This window comes from Neurospora tetrasperma, assembly GCF_000213175.1.
Source record: "Neurospora tetrasperma FGSC 2508 unplaced genomic scaffold NEUTE1scaffold_5, whole genome shotgun sequence".
NCBI lineage: Eukaryota > Fungi > Ascomycota > Sordariomycetes > Sordariales > Sordariaceae > Neurospora > Neurospora tetrasperma.
The window spans coordinates 193,022-212,040 of NW_009799103.1; the positions used below are offsets into that span (position 1 = coordinate 193,022).

Below are 19,019 nucleotides of genomic sequence, written 5' to 3' on the forward strand. Positions count from 1 at the left end.
CCAAAGGCCGAAATCGGTCGGGTAGAAGAAGAGCTTCATGCCCCCAAATCCAGTTGCCTTATTAGTACTGGCCCTGTACCGTTCTCTTGCTTCGCTTTGTGAGATGCCGATCAGTCAACAAGCAAAAACCACTCATAACATACAACAACCACAGAGTCATTCACGATGATGTCCTCAGCCCTTCTCAAGCTCTTCAGATCCACTGGATCTTACCTCTTAGCCATCTCACGGCACTCAATCTTCCGCCCACACTCAATCAGAGGCATTCCCGTCCCAAAGACCGACCATGAACGAGCAGCTGCTGCTCGTGACCTGCTCAAAGCCGCTTTCGGAGAGCGTGTCATCACCGCCGATGACCCTACCTCCAGGCCCATGGTGGCTCTTACAACGCCTTGGTAGTGTTCCTCCATCCATCCGCTCTTCATTCCGGTACTGACCACGTCATGCTTCGGTTTTCAGGTCAACAACTTGCCACCTCCCCTCTGCTGCGTACTTCCAACCTGTTTCGGCAGCCGAGGTCAGCACGGCGCTCTCCATCATTACCAAAACGCAATGCAAATTTGCTGTGCGTGCCACGGGCCACAATCCCAACCCGGGTTTCAGCAGCACTCGTGAAGATGGCGTGATCCTTGATTTGCAGTTGTTGAACGATAAGTCCTTTGACCCGGAGACAGGGATAGCGAGCTTGGGGGCGGGAAACACTTGGGGAGAGGTGTATACCTGGCTCGAAGGTAAGGGGAGAAGTGTGATGGGCGGACGATACGAGGAGATTGGTGTGGCGGGCTTTGTGCTGGGAGGGGGGATGCCAGGGTTTGTGAACCTGAGGGGGATGGGGTGTGATCAGGTCCGGGGATTTGAGGTCGTCCTTGGAGATGGACACACTGTCCACTGCTCTGCCGAAGTCCGACCGGGCCTTTACCGGGCTCTGAAAGGCGGCGGATCCAACTTTGGAGTCGTTACCACCTTCTACTTGCAGACGTATCCGTTGCTGAAGACACAGTATACCGTCAGCTTGTACAAGCCGGATGATTACGCCAACATCATCGAGGCTTCGGTAGCGACGCACAAGGAGATGGAGACCGATGTCCAAGCGGCGTACTTTACCAACGTCCACAGGGATTTCGTCGCCATTGGACAGCTGTATGCCGATACGCCCGAGGAAGAACCAAAGGTGTTTGAGCCGTTCCGGAAATTGGAGAGTATGATGGCGCCTGTGGTTCCAAAGACGGATGGTACGCTGTCAACGCTGGCGCAGGCCATTGGACATCGGCCTCCCAAGGGAAAGTAAGTCGTGACTCCTTCCCCCTCTTCATCTCACCCACCACTGCACCCCATGCTAACCACCACCCTCCTCCTTCCTCCCAACAGACGCACCATCTTCACAATCTCCACCAAAGTGGACAAGGCCCTCTACCTCGCCATTCACAAGATCTGGCAAGACATAACCGCCACGCTCCCCCCTTCCAGTGACGGCACAGACCTGCACTACACCATTCAGCCCGTCACTGCATCTGCTGCCCGCGCCGGTCGCGATAACGGCACAGGTGGCAATGCTCTCGGTCTGCAAGAGGTGTCGCAGAACTGGTGCGTGTTCACGTTGGAGTACCCGCGGGACGGAGATGACGTGGTACATCAAGCGGCCATGGATCGCCTTTACGAGCAGGTGAAGGCGGCGGCGGAAGAGAGGGGCCTGTTGCTGGACTTTGTTTGCCCGACGTTTGCGGACAAGAGGCAGGATGTACTGCGGGGGTTTGGAGAGGAGAATGTCGGGTTGATCAAGGAAGTTGCGGCAAAGTATGATGGCGAGGGCGTGTTTCAGAAATTGCAATATGGAGGGTTCTTGGTGAGGGATTTGTAGGGTTTGTGTGGTGATGATGGTCGTGAGCGGGAATGACGTGGGAGGGGGAGTGAGGTACAGATAGCAGGTTAGCTCTTCCTAACATTTCAATGTGGAAAAATGTCCTTGTAGAGATAATACACGTTATTATACCACCTCTTGTATTGAATGGACGTGCAGCGCAAATTACAGCGTCGGTTTTCCCATCAATTGACATCACATCCTGTATTGTACTTCTATTTTCCCCCCAACTCACCACCTGCCGTCCAGTGTCCATTTACACATGGCAACACAACCTCAGATCCTCGTATTTTCACACTCGCTTCCATACGAGAGCTAGGTACCTCTAATCAACAGGACAAATCTGCAACGACCTCAATGCCATTTTCGGGTTCTTCGAGCCGTCCTGCCAGAAAGATGTAACCCCGGCTTCGGCCTTTTCACACTTGCAGTGGTTTGTCCCCTGCTTCAGCGTCTAGCGTAGTGATGATCTTCGGCCCAGCTCAACCGCCACCCGGCTCCACGATGGGCTCGAATGACATGTTACTACTTCAGACACAGTGGACATCTCCTTAAAATCCCTTTTTATGAGTTCCTCTTCCCGATACTTATCGACCACAGTGTCCGTCCTTCTCATGATCCGGCACAGTATTAGTTACGAGCAGCCGTGGGACTGACCCCTACACTTAGTGGACGCTGAACCCGCCTCATCAGCTGCCGCTGTATTATTCGGACAGAACTGATGGTGTTGACCCAACCCGGGCGCCATTCGTATCATCGCCACTTACCGGCTTCACAGCATATCTTCCCCTAGCGTTTGGCCCTACAGTAGTGTATCTCTCCCTCCATCCATCCGAGACATGTTCGCAGATCACCACGTGCGGACATTTTGCGATTCCTGCAAATTTGCTTGCCGAACGCAAATCCTATTCAGGTACCTTAGCTCCCACCCCTGTCTCAGCGCGTCAAGGGTAAAAAAGTTCAGGCACAGTGCTCACATACTCCAAAGAAACTCCGAAACATTTCAGCGTCAACACCAAAGCAATGAGACACACTCATGTCAGTTCCATGTCCTCCCGCACCGCGCTTATGGAAATCCACTGTGCTTGCCGCATCCACTGCGGAATGTACACACTATGGACATGATGATGTGCTAGGCTGTCTTAGATCAACAACCTTCATCCGGCTGTGATGGCTCAAAGATTTCATCACTCGATTTTCTCCACCCACAGAGGACATGTGATGCTACAGCAGCTGAAAAAGTGAAAAGTGATCGGAGTAACCACACGAACTGTTAACCCGATCCAACTTGCTTTTTCCTTCCATTATGCACAACATTCGATCTTAGGGGATGGCCGTTGAATATTGCAACATGTATGGTTGCACTGGACTCGATGTTACTCTCAAGGATCACTATCAAGCCGAGTGGCACGGAGCCAAACTCCAGCTGAAAAAGATTGAAAAAATAAAAAAAAACTGAAAGGTGTGTGACGAGCAGAGACATCAAGGGCCATGTGGGGATGAAGGTTTCTGATTTTCCCTTCGAGTGTCGAACCGATACTGGTGAGGATCACATTCACGGACTTGAACTCCAGCCTAGCCTCAGCTCACATTCGCCAGCTCAAATGTGATAGCTTCACGCTTTTCGGCTTCATCACGGCCTCCGATTCTCAGACTTTGTGGAAACCAATCAATGAATCAGGACAGTAGGCCGCGAACGAACTGATATCCAGGGGCAGACAAGATACCTCTACCTAGAACTGGCTCGGTCAACAAAAGTCAGAGAGACATAAAACACAACGGCCACTTCCCTTTCTCGTCTCAGTCTCATACCACATCATCTGCTTCATCCTCCACTCAACAACCAAACATCCACCACCCCAAAAGGCACAAGGAAACAGCACAATGAATACACTACACAACACCTCCTCCCTACCGGGGCCTCTGAACATGAACCCATATGCTAACCCTTTCCACCTCGCCATCAAAGACAGGATTGAGCATCTGAGCTACCCCAAAACCTTTGCCCTCATACTCATCACATCCTGGTTCCTCTCTACCACCGCCAAATGGCTTACCAACGGCAAGCGCAAGAAGCTCACGATCCCCACTTGGGGCTATCGTTCATGGTTCGAACCGACGCTCTTGCTGCAGGCCAGGTTCGTGATGGGGGCTAGACAGCTGGTGCATGAGGCTTACACCAAGGTATGTAATTATGATCAGAAAGGGGATGGGGGGAAATAATGGACTGACAAGGAAAAAACAGATGCCCAACATGCCCTTTGTCCTCAAACGCTACGACGCCGATTTTCTGATATTACCCATCCGGTACTTGGATGAATTACGCTTGATTCCGCTGAGCAAGCTGAGTAACAAGGGTGCCAACGTCGCCGTACGTCCTTTCATTCCTTCTTTCTACCAACCCTTTGTATTCTAGGCAGGGTCACTAACTGCCCACAGAACCTCGTCCCTGAATACCACGGCATCACCTTCCTCCTCACCAACAACCTCCACGTCGAAGTCCTCCGCAAAAAGCTCACTCCCGAGCTCTGGAAGTTCATCGACTCGGCCTCCACCGAGCTCTCCCACGGATGGGACATCTCCCTTCCCCACTCCCAACTCTCCGCCAACGGCAACGACTGGGTCAAGATCGACTTTGAGCGCACCGTCCGCGACCTAGTCTCCCGCATGACCGCCAAAGTCTTTTTGGGCGACCCGGCCTGCCGCGACGAGACCTGGCTCGGCATCTCGGTCGCTTTCAGCATCGACTTGTTCACAGCCAGCTTCACCATGAAGATGTTCCCGCCCTGGATGTACCCGGTCGTTGCTCCCCTCATCCCAGCGCGGAGAAGGGTGTTGAAGCAATTAAAAGCTGCGCGGGGGATCGTCGGGGAGCAGATGCGCAAGCATGCGTCCCTCAAGGAGAAGAGGGCGCAGGCGGCACGGGGAGAGGTGAGCCTCACGGCAGAAGAAGCACAGGATACCCTGCTGGATTGGATGCTGGATCACGGAAAGGGGGAGGAAGTCCGAGTGGAGGAGATGAGTGCCCGACAGTGTGTGTTGACGCTGGCGAGTATTCATACGACAGCGAGCCAGGCGGCGAATATGATGTTTGATTTGTGCGAACATCCGCAGTGGTGGGAGGTGTTGCAGGAGGAGGTGGATGAGATTGCAAAGGAACTGGGGCCGCCGGGGTTGGCGGGTGGGATGAAAGAGGAGGGCGGCGGCGGGGGGGTGAGTGTCAAGGAGTGGTGTGTCAGACTGGAGAAGCTGGATAGTTTCTTTCAGGAGACGCAGAGGAGGGAGCCGCCTATTATGCGTATGTCTTTTTTTCCCTCCCTTTTCTGTTTCATGTCTTTCTTTCTTTCTGATGACGCAACGGGATGTACTAACGGAAGGATACCTACCTAAACACAGTTGGACCACAACGCCTAGCACAGCAAGACGTCACCCTCAAAGACGGCACTTTCATCCCCCGCGGAACCCGCGTCGCCTTCCCCATGCTTGAACACCAAATGGATCCGCAGACGTACGAAAACCCAAACGAGTACGATCCCATGCGCTTCTACCGCAAGAGACACGAGTCTCCAGACCAGATGCACCTGCACATGGCCGGGCAGACGCATCCGAATGTCCTGGGCTTTGGGTATGGAAACCAGGCGTGTCCGGGCAGACAGTTTGCCGTGGCGGAGATCAAGCTCATCATGGCCAGGATGTTGTACGAGTTTGAGTTCAAGTTTGCGGACGAAAAGAAGGGGAGGCCAAAGACGGGGTATATCAATGAGATGGCCATGACGGATTGGAATGCGAGGTTGTTGATGAGGAAGAGGGTGAGGTAGATGGTTGTTGTTGGTGTGATGAATAGAAGGTAACGGGAAGGAAAGTGTGCGGGTGAGTGAAAGATTGGAAAACTGGAAAGCGCGGCGAGTTCTTGACTTCAATCCAATCATTGCTGAAGACACTAGGTACCTCTAGGTAGTAAATCCAATTTCATGTGAGTTGTATCATGTACTTCCAAGTCCAAACGCTTCCCACTAGGTACAACCATCCATTTCCTGCCTTTTCCCATTCAAAAAAACGAAAAAAAAAAAAAAAAAAAAACCTAAATATTCTTTTCGCCTTCCCTCGATTCTTTCCCCGAAATATGAACCCCCCTTCACCTAACCACCAAGACTAAACCCCAATCCCATCTTCGTACCCCTCCACCGGCTCAGCATCCGACACATGAAGCCCCTCCCAATCCACCCTCCAAAGCAAACACGTCTTCCCTTCCTTCTCCCCTCCATAGCTCGTCCGCCCTACCACCGTCCCGCCCTTCTTGTGATGTTCGCTATCCGTATCACACAAGTCGACAGGCATCCTCAAGTACCGCCCACATTCCCCCTCGTCAAAAACCCACTCGCACCCTTCCATGACTTCGAGCGAAATCACTATGTGCACCTCGACTATGAGCTCGAACCCTCGATCCATCCAGTTCCACTGGTGCTGGTGGAAGCCCGTCAGCGGGTGACGAGTGCCGACCGGGGACATGGATTCGCCGTCCAGCGCGTGGCAAAAGTCCGTGATGGACCGGATGAACTTGCGCCGCTCGCTCCACCAGCCGAATTTGTAGCATGAGACCAGGTGGTTGTCCCGGTCGAGGGCGACGAGGTCGTCGGGGAGAGGGGCGGCGCGGAGGAGGGGGGTATGGGAGGGTTCAATGATGATGACGGCGCCGCGGGTGGGTGCTCCGGGGGCGGGGGTCGGTACGTTGATGATGATGACGACGTTGGACGGGGTGGGTTCTGCGCGGGCGAGGGCCGTTTTGCTGGTGGTGGTGGTAGTGCTGATGTTGCTGACCGGGGTGACGTTGGCGGTGGTGAAGATAGTGGTGGTTCGTGTGCTCCTCCTCACCACGAGAGGAGCGTGGGTTGTCGTGGAGACTGGTCTCCGCGCTGTTGAGAACGTGGTGTCTGTTTTTGGTTAGAGAAAGAGATATGGATTGGAGGTGACAGAAGATAGGTAGGTAGAGGTATTTGTATGTCTTACTTTCGGCCTTGGACAGCTGACCACTTCCCGGCTTGGTCGTGTCAGCGAGGAGGGCAAATATACCCAAAAAGAGGAGCAGCCCACAAAGGACGCGGGAAATGGTGATGGGTGCCATGGTGATGGACTTTGCTTCAATGTGTTTGTGATGATTGTTGTGTTTTGTGCGTTTATGTTGTATGAGATGATGTGTGCGATGATGGAAGAAAAGGAGAGCAGAGAAAGGTGTGGGATGGGGGAAGCCTTATAGGCTCAAAACTGTACTCTTCGTCACGGCGAGGATTGATGTCTCCGTCTATGTCCCAAATAGAAATACGGACATGTGGTGTTCCGGAATATTTTTTTGTGGCAGCGGGATGACATGACATGTTTTGTCTCCGACAGAAGCACAAGTGGTCAATGAGGAAGGCGTTGGTGACGGTGGCGATGGTGTCAATGGACAATAAATTGGTCGGTCAAGAGTGCAGTAGGCAGTAAATACCTATTAGTTATTATCGGACATCCATGGTACAGTACCTCTAGATGTGCAGGAAATATGTAGAGAGGCAGGCTGTACGCACCTGCGAGACATCGATTTGTTGTTCGCACTTGACATTCTGGAGTGAATGGAGCCTTCTGGAGTGATTGAAGCCAACAATAACGATTCATGCCCGAGGAAAATGGTAATCAATTTCTGGTGGGCATGAACGTTGCAGGATGCTTACAGATCATGTATGCTTGATTTCCCTGAAGTTGGAAATGAACGCCCGGAATTTTATACGGTATGCATTGTCAAATCCGGAATTTATCATCGAGGGCCTGCGAGAGGGGCTCGCTCAATTCCACGGGACCCAAGGGCGTACATATATGCAGAAGCCAGGACGAAAAAAAAAAAAAAAAAAAAAAAAAAAAAAAAAAGGAGCTGCGTTGGGCGTTCCGTCTGCCTGGCTTCGTGAACAGCGACGGTTGTGGTAGAGTGTTCTTGCGTCATGGTGCCTTGTGTGGACTCATTTGGACCTTTGACTTATTTCCTTCCGTTCGTATCGATTGCGATAGATGTGATCGGTCCGTCATCTTTCTGACTGGAGAAGAATTAAAAAAAGCCAAGACAAGGACTAGAGTAAATAACCCGCAAGAGAGGGACAGAGACGGGAAGAGAAATGCGCATCTGAGTTCGAAATCCATGCATGATATGGGCTCCCACCCCGAAATGCTAATAGCATGATAGTACACTGTCACAGACCCACCTGCGTGCAAGCAGGGCTGAAGAGAAACAACAAAGATGCCATTCACTTAAAACAACACTAAGATCTGCCCAAAGTGATGACAGACCACCAAGGTCTATCTATCCCAAGCGCTGACTCCCAACTCCAGTTAAAAGCACCAAAAATCCCAATCCACATATGACACGCTCAAAAGAAACTCTTCTTGATCCCCCCCAAAAACAAATCCCTCTTTTGCTTTTTGACGAACCCATCCACGTCCTCGGCCCACTTACTCGTCGTGTTAGCCAAGTTGTCCATGCTATCGCCCATGATATTCAACTTCTCGGTGCGCTCGTTCAGCTGGCGTGTGAGGTAATCACCCCACCCTTCTGTCTCTTTCACCTGTCCCTGCAACCTTGCGGTACTTGACCCCGCGGCACCGGCGGCGGCAGGGTTGTAGACTCCGGCGCCGTTACGTTCTGCGTCTGTAGCTGCCATCATTCTCTTGGAAGGAGGTCGGTCGGGGCCGCCGATGAGGAGGTCGAGATCTGTGGGGGAGATGTACTGTGTACCGGAGAGCCATTGGACGTTGGAGATTGTGGGTCTAGGTGGGAGCTCTTGGGCGATGTTGATCATGTTATCGAGCGTGTTCTCGAGAGCACGTCCGCTGCCTCCCCAGACTGGGAGGACGGTGATTTCGGAGGGGCCGGTGAAACCGAGGACGTCACCGGTTTTGGAAATGACGGTTGATATGGTGCGTAGAGGGTCGAGCATGGGCAACGGATGCTTGGCGATCTCGCGCAGTCCCGGGAGGGTGTAAGAACGGAGGGTTCGGTCGTTGAAGACAGCAACGAGGGCGTAGCCGTGAGACGACATGGAGGTGTCGGCGGGCGTCACGGCAGCGGCGTCACAGAGGATGCCGGAGTCAAAAGATTTGGAGGCGCCGCGGGCGTGGGGTGGGCGGAAGATTTTGGATTCAGTTTGGGTGACTGTTGCGGCATGGGTTAGTATTGGACCGAAACGAAAGGAAATGGAGAACAAGGGAGAGAGGACATACCAGCAACCAAAACACCATCAACCTGTTTGCCCTCTCTCAACCCAGCAACAATGGGCCCTGTAGCACCGGCTTCCCGCCCCGTCTGCACCTCAATAGGACAAATAGCCACCACCTTATCGTCCATGTTCGCAACACCGGCCAGCTGGACCGAATACCCCTGGCCAGAAGGCAGCAACTTGAAAGTAGCCACCCTCCCCATATTCGTTCCCACGAAGCAGCAGATACTCGAATAGTTCTCGCCTTCGAGCGTCATGACTCCAAACTCAATGACTGTCGGCCACTCGGGCTTGCCCCCGTGACTGGAGCTAGACGAATGCTTAAACAGCCCCCTCTTCTCGCCCTTGGACCATTCCGTGACAGAGCCATGGTAGATAACCTTTGGCCCTCGCAGGTCAATGATAGAGAGATGTCCGCCCTCGGAGCCAGCAGCCACAAAGCCTACATCCGACACCGCCACCACCGTCACCCTCCCCTGAGCCATGTTATGCATGACAAACGGCTGCAGTCCTTCCTTCAAACTCGGTTCCGCCCTGGAGGAAATATCCATCAAGCCTCCCCTTTCACATTCCTCGGCTCTGGGCTCCTCCTTGCCAAAGTTCTTGTTGATTCCCCACCGCCAAACAATCACCTCTCCCGTCTTTGTGCCAGCCGCGAACTCTCCCGTCTCTTGCGCCATGTGCATAGCCGTCGTTTCCACACCGCCCTCGAATCGGTTGAGCGACCTGGCAACGTCCACTTGACACTGCATGGCATTCTCAATCTCGTCTCCGCGGCCAACGTCCCACAAGCGGATGATGTTATCGGCGTGGAGAACTTGGACGATATTCCTCTGCTCCTTTCTCGTTCTGTGACTGTACTCCACTCCTCCTCTGAGGATCTGCTCTCCCAAGCTCCTCTTCTCCGCCATGCCCAGCCAGCGTGCTCTTGGCACTGTCGATACAGCTACTGTTTGAACAAACGGATGGACAAACGAGAGACTGGGGTGCAGCATATTGGTTGGAGAGATGGGGAAACCAGAGGGGAAGGTCAAGGTGATGAGTTCCCCCGAGGAAAGCTGGACCAAAACAGCGATGGGGTCCTGAGCGCCGTTAAAGTAGGGAGATGAGCGCGGGATGAGAACGTAGTTGACCACGCTTGCTCCCGGGGGAGTGGAGATGGGGAGAGAGCGCTTGCCATCGAAGTGAGCAGCAAGAACTTCCCACGAGGAGGTGGCATAGATCGGGGTGGGACCGAGTTCGAGGAAAGTGAGGTTGCTTGCGGTGGGATCGTCGATGTTGTGGCCGCCAGCAATCAGAAGACCGGTGTTGTCGGGATCGGTTTGGCAGCACCACGAGATACGGACGAAGGGAGCGAGGCGCATGGGTCTGGGTGGGTTGGAGGTGGGCTCGTTGACTCGGGTGCGGTATAGTGACCTGGCCGTGACGAGACGGCCTTCTTTGGTGTCCCAGATGGCGAGGCTGCCGTCTTCGTGCGCAGTCAGAATGAAGGTGCCAGTGGGGTGCCAAACGGCATGGGTGATCTTTGGTTTCCGGGCCATGTGGATTCCGTGGCCGTCTCCGCCGGGAGCATCAGGCGGCAGCTCGTATTCAAAGTATTTCTGGACAATGTTTTGCTTGAACGAGTAGATGACGGCTCCATTTGTGTAGGCAATCAAGATCTTGCCGATATCCCTGGGGTGTAGTTGCATCGACACAAGTCTGCCTGCGGTCGGGTTGGGGTCTCGCTCGCGCCAAAAGTTGGGAATGCGAAAGGTCGAGGGGCGTTCGCGGTCGAGGTCGTAGGCTGCAATATCACCACTCTGTAACCCGACAAAGGCCCAGTCCAGCATGGGGTCTGTCACCAGGCACACGACGCCCGAGTATACGTATTTGGCAACCTGGTTGCCCGTGTCGAGGTCCCATATCGCCAGCTCGTTCTTGCTATCGAGGCTGATGAGGCGGTTGGCGACGAAGCGTAGCTCTCGGATGGACGATGGGCGCGGTGGGCAGAAAAACTTGTGGACACGGCGTTGGCCGAAGACGTAGATTTTTCCCGGGCCGAACTTGGACTCGTTGGTGCCGACTGCCAGTAGAGACTGGACGGGGTCGTAGGCAAGACAGCTGATCTGGGAGTTGATGCCGTAGCGAGCTTGTTCGTCGGGCATAAAGTGCATGGGCTGGATGTTCTGCGACAGGTCCGTCTGGACGCCCGCCTGTTTTGCGCGGATGAAGGAGGCCATACTGTCTGACTGTTAGTATGGCAGCTGTAATTGTGGTGGTGGTGGTGATTGGTGGTGTCAAGTCAGAGGGAGCATCTCCCGTTCTCTGGCCTTGGGTTGCTGAAGCTGAGATGGAAGATGATGATGATGATGTTGGGTTGAAGAGAACGAGACGAACGACCCGACGCACGGTGACGGCAGTGACCGCGGGACAAGCGGGGCTTCCTTGCTCTCACCTGCATCCGCTAAAAAAGTCCCCTGTAAATTTGCCAAGCTTATCCAGTAAGCGCCTAGAAACTGCCGAGACAGCGCCCAGGGCTTAGCGTTGTGCCGCAGTGCCGGTCGAATGCCAAGACCCACACGGCTACGCGCGGCCCGTGACAGCACCCGACGGGAGTCTGTTTGGACTTCACATGTCGTCGTCATCCACTGCCGTGGCCACTCTCTACCTCTATGTCAACACCACAACCTCTACCCTAGGTTGAGGTTGATGCTTTGTCAATGATACAGCATTTCGTCAACAAGATGAGACACTTTCACCTGGACCACATCGATGGTGATGTTCACGACTAGTTGGACCTCATCTGTCAAGCGACATTCATGTCAAAGTGGTCAATTCTACGCCTGGCTTGGTTTTGTTTATTTCCCCTTTTCCTCCTCGTCACATCTCGTCATCAACACCTCTCCCATCTCTAGCATTACCCGAAATCAACACTCGGTGTCCCAATTGGCATCAAACCCACTCCGCCCCTCCCGGCGCCGGCCCGCTCGGTGGTCCCCTCCGTGACTTCGGCGGTCCTTCTCGTGGCTCCTCCGGACGTTGTTGTTCCTCCTTCGTTTCCCTCTCCTTATACTGTTCCTTTTCATGTCCTATTTAGTTCCTCTTTGTCAATATCAACCTCAATCAACCGCAGATCAGCTCCTAACAGAGTGTCCTCCGCTTTCTTACCTTTTTGGTCATCATGCCCTTCCTTATGTCTACTATTTTCCTCTTCCTTCCTTGCTTGCTTTGGCCTATTCTCACCATTGCCAACAACCTCCTTTATTTTACCTTTTAACTGTCTCTTTACCTCTGTCAGTTGTCTCTGCACTCCCTTAACCTCTTCAGAAAACTGCTGAGTATCAATAAGCGTCTCCGTTGCCTGCTTACGTAAGGCAATCATCGCCTCGCGCACTCGCCCGAATGCTGTCTCGACACTTGTGACTTGGGACACAATGTGGTCAAGGGCCGCTTGAACATTCGCAAGCTGGGTAGTGAGGTTGTGGAACCGTGGAATCGGTTCTTCGTCCTGTTGTTGCTCCCTACCTTCGTTTTCTTGAAGAACACGGCAAGATTCGGTGGCAGTGATCGCGTTAGGCTCTTGTCCTGCTGGCCGGTCTTTTGCCCATAATGTTTCTCGTATCGGCTCTTCCGATGGTCTCTGTCTTTCATAGTCTTTACCCAAGATCCCTTGTAGCAGCCCTTTTGCCGGTTCTTCTACCGACTTTTGTCCAAATTTCTCACATGCTTCCCGAGTAGGACCCCCAGAAACAGCCCACACCTCCCTATCCACCACCTCCTCATCCGACGAGTCTGACGAGTCCGACATGTCCGACGAGTCCGTCGACCATCGACTCACCATCCCCCTCCTCTCATCTTCCTCTGCCGCAACCGAACTCATCACCTCCGGACTAGCAGTCAACACCCGAGCAAACATCGGAGCCGCATGACCAGCACCACCAGCAGGAACATCCTTCGTGGAAGTAGGTGCGGAAGTCAACCCCAAACGGCCCCCATGCGGCACATGCGGTCCAGGCCTCTTCAACGTCGCCGACAGCGGAGAAGGAGTCCTCAATACCTGCTGGGTGCTTGATGGTCTCAGGTTCAGCCTTGCTGGCTTTCTTATGATGCGATTGGTAGTCCCGGCGCGAATAGGCGTCGGACTGGTCGGCTCTCGTTCACTTCCATGCCATTCTTCCAATTTGTCTCTAGGTTCAACTGAAGGTACAATCGGATTCTGGCGTCGGTAGTGGCTTCCGAGTGGCGCACCGGGAGTATCAGGTGAGAAAAGCCATGGTGGTTCCCATTTCCATCTCCGGTCTTCTCCTTTTTTCTTGGAATTATCCACACACCCTTGACTCCTCTCTTCTCCATCCCCATGCTCCCCAAACATGAACAGATGATACGTCTCCGCGAAGATCGACTCCCTTCCCTCCGAGATTTCCATGTCTTGAGAGTATATTGAATCCGCGCTTTGTCTCCTTCCCACTCCTCCTGAATTCTTTCTTCCCTTTCCTACCCTCAGCCCTAAAACTTGTCCCTCGACATCGTCATCCCCCCTCCTAGAGGTATCTGTAGACACCCCACCCCCCTTCTCTTCCGCTGTACCGTGGTCATTGTCCGCAACCAACTTTCTTGTTGGCAATTTGCTTAGTATCTTTCGCTTCATGTTGGGAATCCCAAAAGCAGAAGGCCCTCGTCGCCCATCCACAGCAGGCGACATCCCCCCTGACCCTGGCCCTGAAGGAATTATCAGCACAGGCGACACCACCACTCTCGCACCCTCCCTCGACGAAATCTGCACTCCTCCTCCATCTCTAGTATGAGCTGTCTCTGGCCGTGATCCCCGCGATGTTCGTTGCTCGTAGTGGATAGGAGGAAGAGACCCAGCCCTGAACCTTCTCTGCGCAGGCCATTGAGGGGTGGAAGATACTACAAGTGCCCGATCCAACCACCGCCCAGGCGGAGGTCGTTGAGGGGAAGTAGGCGTTCTCCATGGTGCTGGACGCAACGGACGTCGTCGCGGTTCTGATTGCGGTTGTGGTTGGGTAGAGGTAGAGGTACCTCTATAGTCGGTGCCAAGTGGAAGTCCTGGGAGAGCACCGCCACCAAGTGGAAAACTTGAACTTGGTGTGATGACTGGATCGGATACTTGTGCTTGTGCTTGTACTGGTGGTGGTGGTAATGGTGGTAACGGTGCAGCTCGAGGATGGGAATAAGTACCCTCGCTTAGGGGATTCTGTAAGCCTTGACGGGTTCGTCCATCTCCATGGGCAGGCGGAGGTGGTGGAGGTAGTTGTTTTTTTCGGTGTCGATACATGGGTTTTGTTGATCGTCTTCCTCTTTGCCCACTGTTCTGGCTCCTGACTTTCCCGGCTTCGTGGCTCTCCTAATTTTTCTAGCTTTCCTGGCTCCTGGCTCTTCGAGATTTTCTTCGCGTTCCTGGTTTTCCGGCGTTCTGTCCTTTTCCTTCCTCAACTCCTCTGCTCTTCCAGCCAGAACTCTTCTGCTCTTCCAACCTGGATATTCTTCCTCTTCCAGCCTCCTAGCGTTTCTGCCTTCATGAATCTTTGTCCAGTCAGCAATCCAAGGCAAATACCTACAATCATCACTCCCCCAATCAGCCCCCCACCCAAAACTTGGTACATACCAGTTACTCAAGAGAGACTGGTGGCCTTCTTCCCAACAAAAAAAAGAAGTCCAACAATATGAAGCTGGGCATCCGGATCTGCTCGGGTATCCCATCTTACCTCTCGGCTTCCGGCTTCGTCTTCCAGCTTCGCCCTCAAGTTCAAGTTTCGTATCTAAATTTCCCAACGTACGCGTCAAGATTTTTTGTATTAGCATCCAAAAGTTGTAAAGTGGCACCACAAAAAACTTACTTTTATAAAACAAAAGATCCTGTCGTTGGTACACCAAAGAGCCTGGGCCAAAAAATCAAAGCGTTGGCCTTACATCCGATTTCACCAAAAGGTTAATGACACACTCGCAACACGCAGTGAGCAGCACCACCACCACCAAGTTATACCTTCATCCAAACCACCATCAAGCCCATCAATCATCAATCAACCGCTATACCATGCAATCCAACGCGATGTCTCTACCGGGCTGGCAATACAAACCAACTCGCGTGCCATCAATCACCACATGAACCATATCTCAGAGACTCCCAAACATTGGCATTCTCGGTTGCTTCACCCATTCACAGCACCAACGTCACTGCACAGAATCACAGTCATTCACTTATGCACATTCGAGAAACAAGCTTCAAGTAAACGGCACCTTTCTTATGCTATGGACTTATGTAGAACTGGTAATACTGGAAAAGAAACCCAGACTCGGATCGGAAACTGTTTGTGCAAGTGCCATCCATGAATCCTGTCCATATATCGGTCTCAAGATCCTCCCAAGTATTGACTCCCTCCACGGCCACCAGCATCTCGCTATATGATCCATTGATCATCCTATACTACCACCATCGCTCATGTCGTCCAAATATATCTGACCCCAATGGGTCACGAAAACCTTCCCAAGTCCCAAACCCTTTGCATGCCGCTTACCAATCACACCCCTCTCCACCGTCGACATGTTCCACCTAGGCAACAATGTCCTGAAATGACCGACTCAAGTGCCGTCAAGAAAGGCCAGCCAAAGCGACCAAGATTAGACCCACCACATGGTGTTGTGGATGCGGGCTTGCATGGGAATCAGCCTTGGAGGCGGGTTGTTCTTCTTCCAGTCGCTGCTGTAAGTAGTGGGATCTTGATGCTTGGCAACCAAGTTGTTCGGGTTGTTCACCTGGTCCCTGACCTTCTCAGGAACCCGTGTATTGTTACCATAGTCCCGGTTCTCGTGGCAGCGGGCACGCGCACCCGCCAGATGGGCATAGTAGACAGCCGGATGCAACGAGATGGGCGTGGTGGCACGGCAGAAGGTGTAGCACTGTTGGTAAATCATCCTCTGCAAGTTGTTCACCTGGGGCTTGATCTCGTCCATAAGGACGTGGTAATGAACAGGACGCGCCGTGCCCTGGAGCGCAAAATGCGAGTTCAGGAAGAAGTCATAGTGGAAGGGATGCGTGACCTCCCTCTCCACCAGCGTGCCAGGCTCGGGGTTGCCGTTCTTGTCTCCCTTGTCGGGGAAGAAGCGAATGTGATGGCGCTTGGTGGCCACAATCACCGTCATCTTGGCCTCCTTCTTGCTCCTCTCCCTGAAGGCCTTCTTGATGGCTTTCACCTCCTGCTCCATGACATGGGCAAACTGGCCCTCGGAGACACCGTCACGGAAGTAGTAGATATCCTCAACCTCTCTGCCCGTCTTCTCCTTGTAGGCCTTGAGGAAAGTGGGAATCCAGGTGTTGATGTTCTCGTCGGTCAGGATCTCGTTGTGCCAGCCGTTGGTCTGGACGGCAGCGCGGTACTGATAACCCTCCACGTCGACTGAGGCGCACATGGCAGCAATAGACGGCATGTCTGAGCCCGGCGATGCGTGAGTCACATCAACACCAATCATCATGGTGGGCCTGGTGAAGAAGTTGTGAGACTTGGCCTTGGTGGCAGTAAGGCTGGACGTCTGTCCGCCCAACTTTGCGTTGACCTTCATGCAGACATTGGAAATGTACTGCCCCTGTGCCTTCTTGACGTGGTCACAATTCAGGACTTGAGTGACAATGCCGTAGCGGCACTCAAAAATCTTCTTGAGGCGCTCATACAAATGAGCAGACTTGTCCGGGACGGCAATGAACACGATCTGCGGGCACAGGTCTTTTCTACCTGCGACAATCTGGGGGACGTGCTTGTGAAGTTCGTCGGCTAGGGTAGCTGGGTTTGCATTGATGTTGGTCGTATAGGGGTTCTTCGCAATTCTGCCGCCATGTCCCTTGTAGATGTTCGTGAATTGTTGGACAAAGTTGCTCACCGCCCTCCCGTCGACACACATGTTGAGTCCAATGAAGCCCCAATGGGTCAAGGGCTCCTTGTTGCCTTCGATGAACCGGGCGCCGCGAAGGTCCCAGCGACCGGTGTTCAGGGGTCTAGCGGTCTTCTTTTCAAAGAACACCTCAGGGTGCCTGAGCACCTTGGCCTCAGTTTTGGCCATTTCGGGCGAGATGCTGACACCAAAGGCCTTGAGGTACTTGTCGTTGGCCCAGTCGAGACGCTGAACCGACGCACTGATGTCTTTCTTGCGCTGGTCCGGGCGCTGAACGGCAAACTTGATCATGGAGGCAGTCTGTTGAGGGTCCAGCTTGTACTGGTACTGGTTGAAGGCAACGATGTTGCATACCTCGGCAGGAAAAGATCCAGCACGTGTCGTCTCAATGACGGGCCAGCCGGCTTGACGGACCAGATAGCCGTATCTCTCCTTCATGTAGTCCCTGATGGAGATCTCCTTCTCAGTGCCATCCTGCTGTCTCCAGTTGAACTTGACGTTGTAGGAGTTGGCGCCGTTCGGGCCGTACTTCTTGTCGAAGGCGAAGCCCTTGATCTTGTACTCCTTGGTCTCATTGGGGCGATGGGAGAGCGTGAAGCGACAGCCCTTCAGGCGGCGCAGAGCCCTCATGGCCTCAGACTGCTCGTACCTTCCCTGGCTGACCAGGGGCTTCAACACACTGGTGATCATCTGGTCATCCAGGTTCTGGAGCTGGTCTCTTCTCAAACCGCCGTAAGTGTTGATCACGTACTTGATCATCTTGTCGGCTGGGTTGGCCTTCCAGAAGGTCTGGTTGCTCACATCAACATTGACACCCAGACCAATCTGCTTGACGTTCTCGCTCAAGCGAAACGAAGCGTACACGCCTTTGTACGCCATGAGGAGCATATCGAGCTCTCGGCCGGGCATTGAGGGGTGGAAGAAGCTGCGCTTGATAGTTTTCATGCGCTCTGACGGTCCCTGGCGGAGCAAGTGATCGAGGAAACTCATGCACTCGAGCACATGGTTGTCCCAAGGAGCGGTCTTCATGAGGTAAGCCCTCAGAGACTGGAGACGGACTTTACCAGTGGGCCTGATGGTGATGTGGAAGGCATTCTTCCTCTCGCCGCCAGGCTTGCGACCGCGCTCCTCATCCAGGTCAACCAGGAGACGCATCTCGTCAACCGACTGGGCCAACCAGGCCAGCTTGCGCCCGTCGTAGATCCAGGGCTTCTTGGTGACCGAAGCAAGCTTCTGCTGGACAGCCTTGGACTTCCAGACCTTGTCGTAAACGACGCCGCCGGTGGGTTCAGGGCTCAGAGCAACGTCGTACTGGAAAACATCCATGTTGGCGATCCTGGTGACAGGATACTGGTTGACGGAGAGCCTGGTAGGGGTGCCCTCGGAGTTGAAGCCGCTACGAGTGGCAAATGTGCTGCTGATGTCGGCCTTGAGGTAGGCGTCAGCAGGCAAGTCGACGCGCTTGCCGACACGCTCCTCGTGGCTCAACGGGGGACGAGTGTCCATCTTGCCGGGGTCGTAACCAAGAGGGGGCGGAAAGTTGGAGCGAGCCTGACCGGGAGCAGCACCCGAGGCAGCAGAGACGCCCGAGGGAGTACGAGCGTGAGTGGAAGGCTGAGGCGGGCCGGCAGGACGCGCTGGCAAGGTCACCTGATGACCGGACATCTTGGGGCTCGAGCCAGCGGGAGAGCCAGGAGCAGACATTTTGCAGGTACTGGTTGAGACAAGAGTCAGTGGTGGCTCAGTTTTGTGGGTGGGTGACAGTGTAATGGATGAGGAAGCGAGGTGGGTAGTTGTGTCTGTTGCGTGGGCAGTGAGGGGAGTGGAGGGTGTCAAAACTCACAAGACTGTAGACTGGAGTCTAGGTCAAGTCGCTGTCGAAAAACGAAAGTCTTGGTCGGTTGCTGGGGTTGATGCAGTTGCTGTCAAGTGAAAGAGATCGAGAGAAAGGCGTAAGCGAATGATTGTTGGTTGAGTGTGACGAGGAGGAAGTTTGGAAGAGGATTAGGAGGAGGGGGGGGGGGGGGGGG

General features: G+C 53.7%; 6 protein-coding genes across 6 annotated transcripts; 2 read left to right on the forward strand and 4 right to left on the reverse strand.

Annotated features, from left to right (window-relative positions):
* Window positions 1–165: 165 nt before the first annotated feature.
* NEUTE1DRAFT_123550 (uncharacterized protein) lies at window positions 166–1,991 on the forward strand (the record flags this gene model as incomplete). Its single annotated transcript, XM_009854578.1, has 3 exons — window positions 166–395; window positions 460–1,284; window positions 1,369–1,991. 3 exons carry the CDS (start codon window positions 166–168, stop codon window positions 1,856–1,858), a joined length of 1,545 nt encoding a protein of 514 aa, XP_009852880.1.
* A 1,789-nt stretch (window positions 1,992–3,780) lies between these two features.
* Window positions 3,781–5,842, forward strand: NEUTE1DRAFT_85037 (uncharacterized protein; the record flags this gene model as incomplete). Its single annotated transcript, XM_009854579.1, has 4 exons — window positions 3,781–4,042; window positions 4,104–4,229; window positions 4,298–5,156; window positions 5,255–5,842. 4 exons carry the CDS (start codon window positions 3,788–3,790, stop codon window positions 5,674–5,676), a joined length of 1,662 nt encoding a protein of 553 aa, XP_009852881.1.
* Window positions 5,843–6,010: 168 nt separating this feature from the next.
* Window positions 6,011–6,980, reverse strand: NEUTE1DRAFT_111574 (uncharacterized protein; the record flags this gene model as incomplete). The annotated part of the gene is made up of 2 exons (XM_009854580.1): window positions 6,011–6,771; window positions 6,866–6,980. The coding sequence occupies 2 exons, from the start codon at window positions 6,978–6,980 to the stop codon at window positions 6,011–6,013; spliced, it is 876 nt and encodes a 291-aa protein (XP_009852882.1).
* A 1,127-nt stretch (window positions 6,981–8,107) lies between these two features.
* On the reverse strand, window positions 8,108–11,321 carry NEUTE1DRAFT_66355 (uncharacterized protein; the record flags this gene model as incomplete). The annotated part of the gene is made up of 2 exons (XM_009854581.1): window positions 8,108–9,035; window positions 9,104–11,321. The coding sequence occupies 2 exons, from the start codon at window positions 11,319–11,321 to the stop codon at window positions 8,254–8,256; spliced, it is 3,000 nt and encodes a 999-aa protein (XP_009852883.1).
* Window positions 11,322–12,033: 712 nt separating this feature from the next.
* NEUTE1DRAFT_47582 (uncharacterized protein) lies at window positions 12,034–14,380 on the reverse strand (the record flags this gene model as incomplete). Its single annotated transcript, XM_009854488.1, has 2 exons — window positions 12,034–12,170; window positions 12,250–14,380. 2 exons carry the CDS (start codon window positions 14,378–14,380, stop codon window positions 12,034–12,036), a joined length of 2,268 nt encoding a protein of 755 aa, XP_009852790.1.
* A 1,343-nt stretch (window positions 14,381–15,723) lies between these two features.
* Window positions 15,724–18,654, reverse strand: NEUTE1DRAFT_47741 (uncharacterized protein; the record flags this gene model as incomplete). The annotated part of the gene is made up of 1 exon (XM_009854501.1): window positions 15,724–18,654. One exon carries the CDS (start codon window positions 18,652–18,654, stop codon window positions 15,724–15,726), a length of 2,931 nt encoding a protein of 976 aa, XP_009852803.1.
* Window positions 18,655–19,019: the final 365 nt, after the last annotated feature.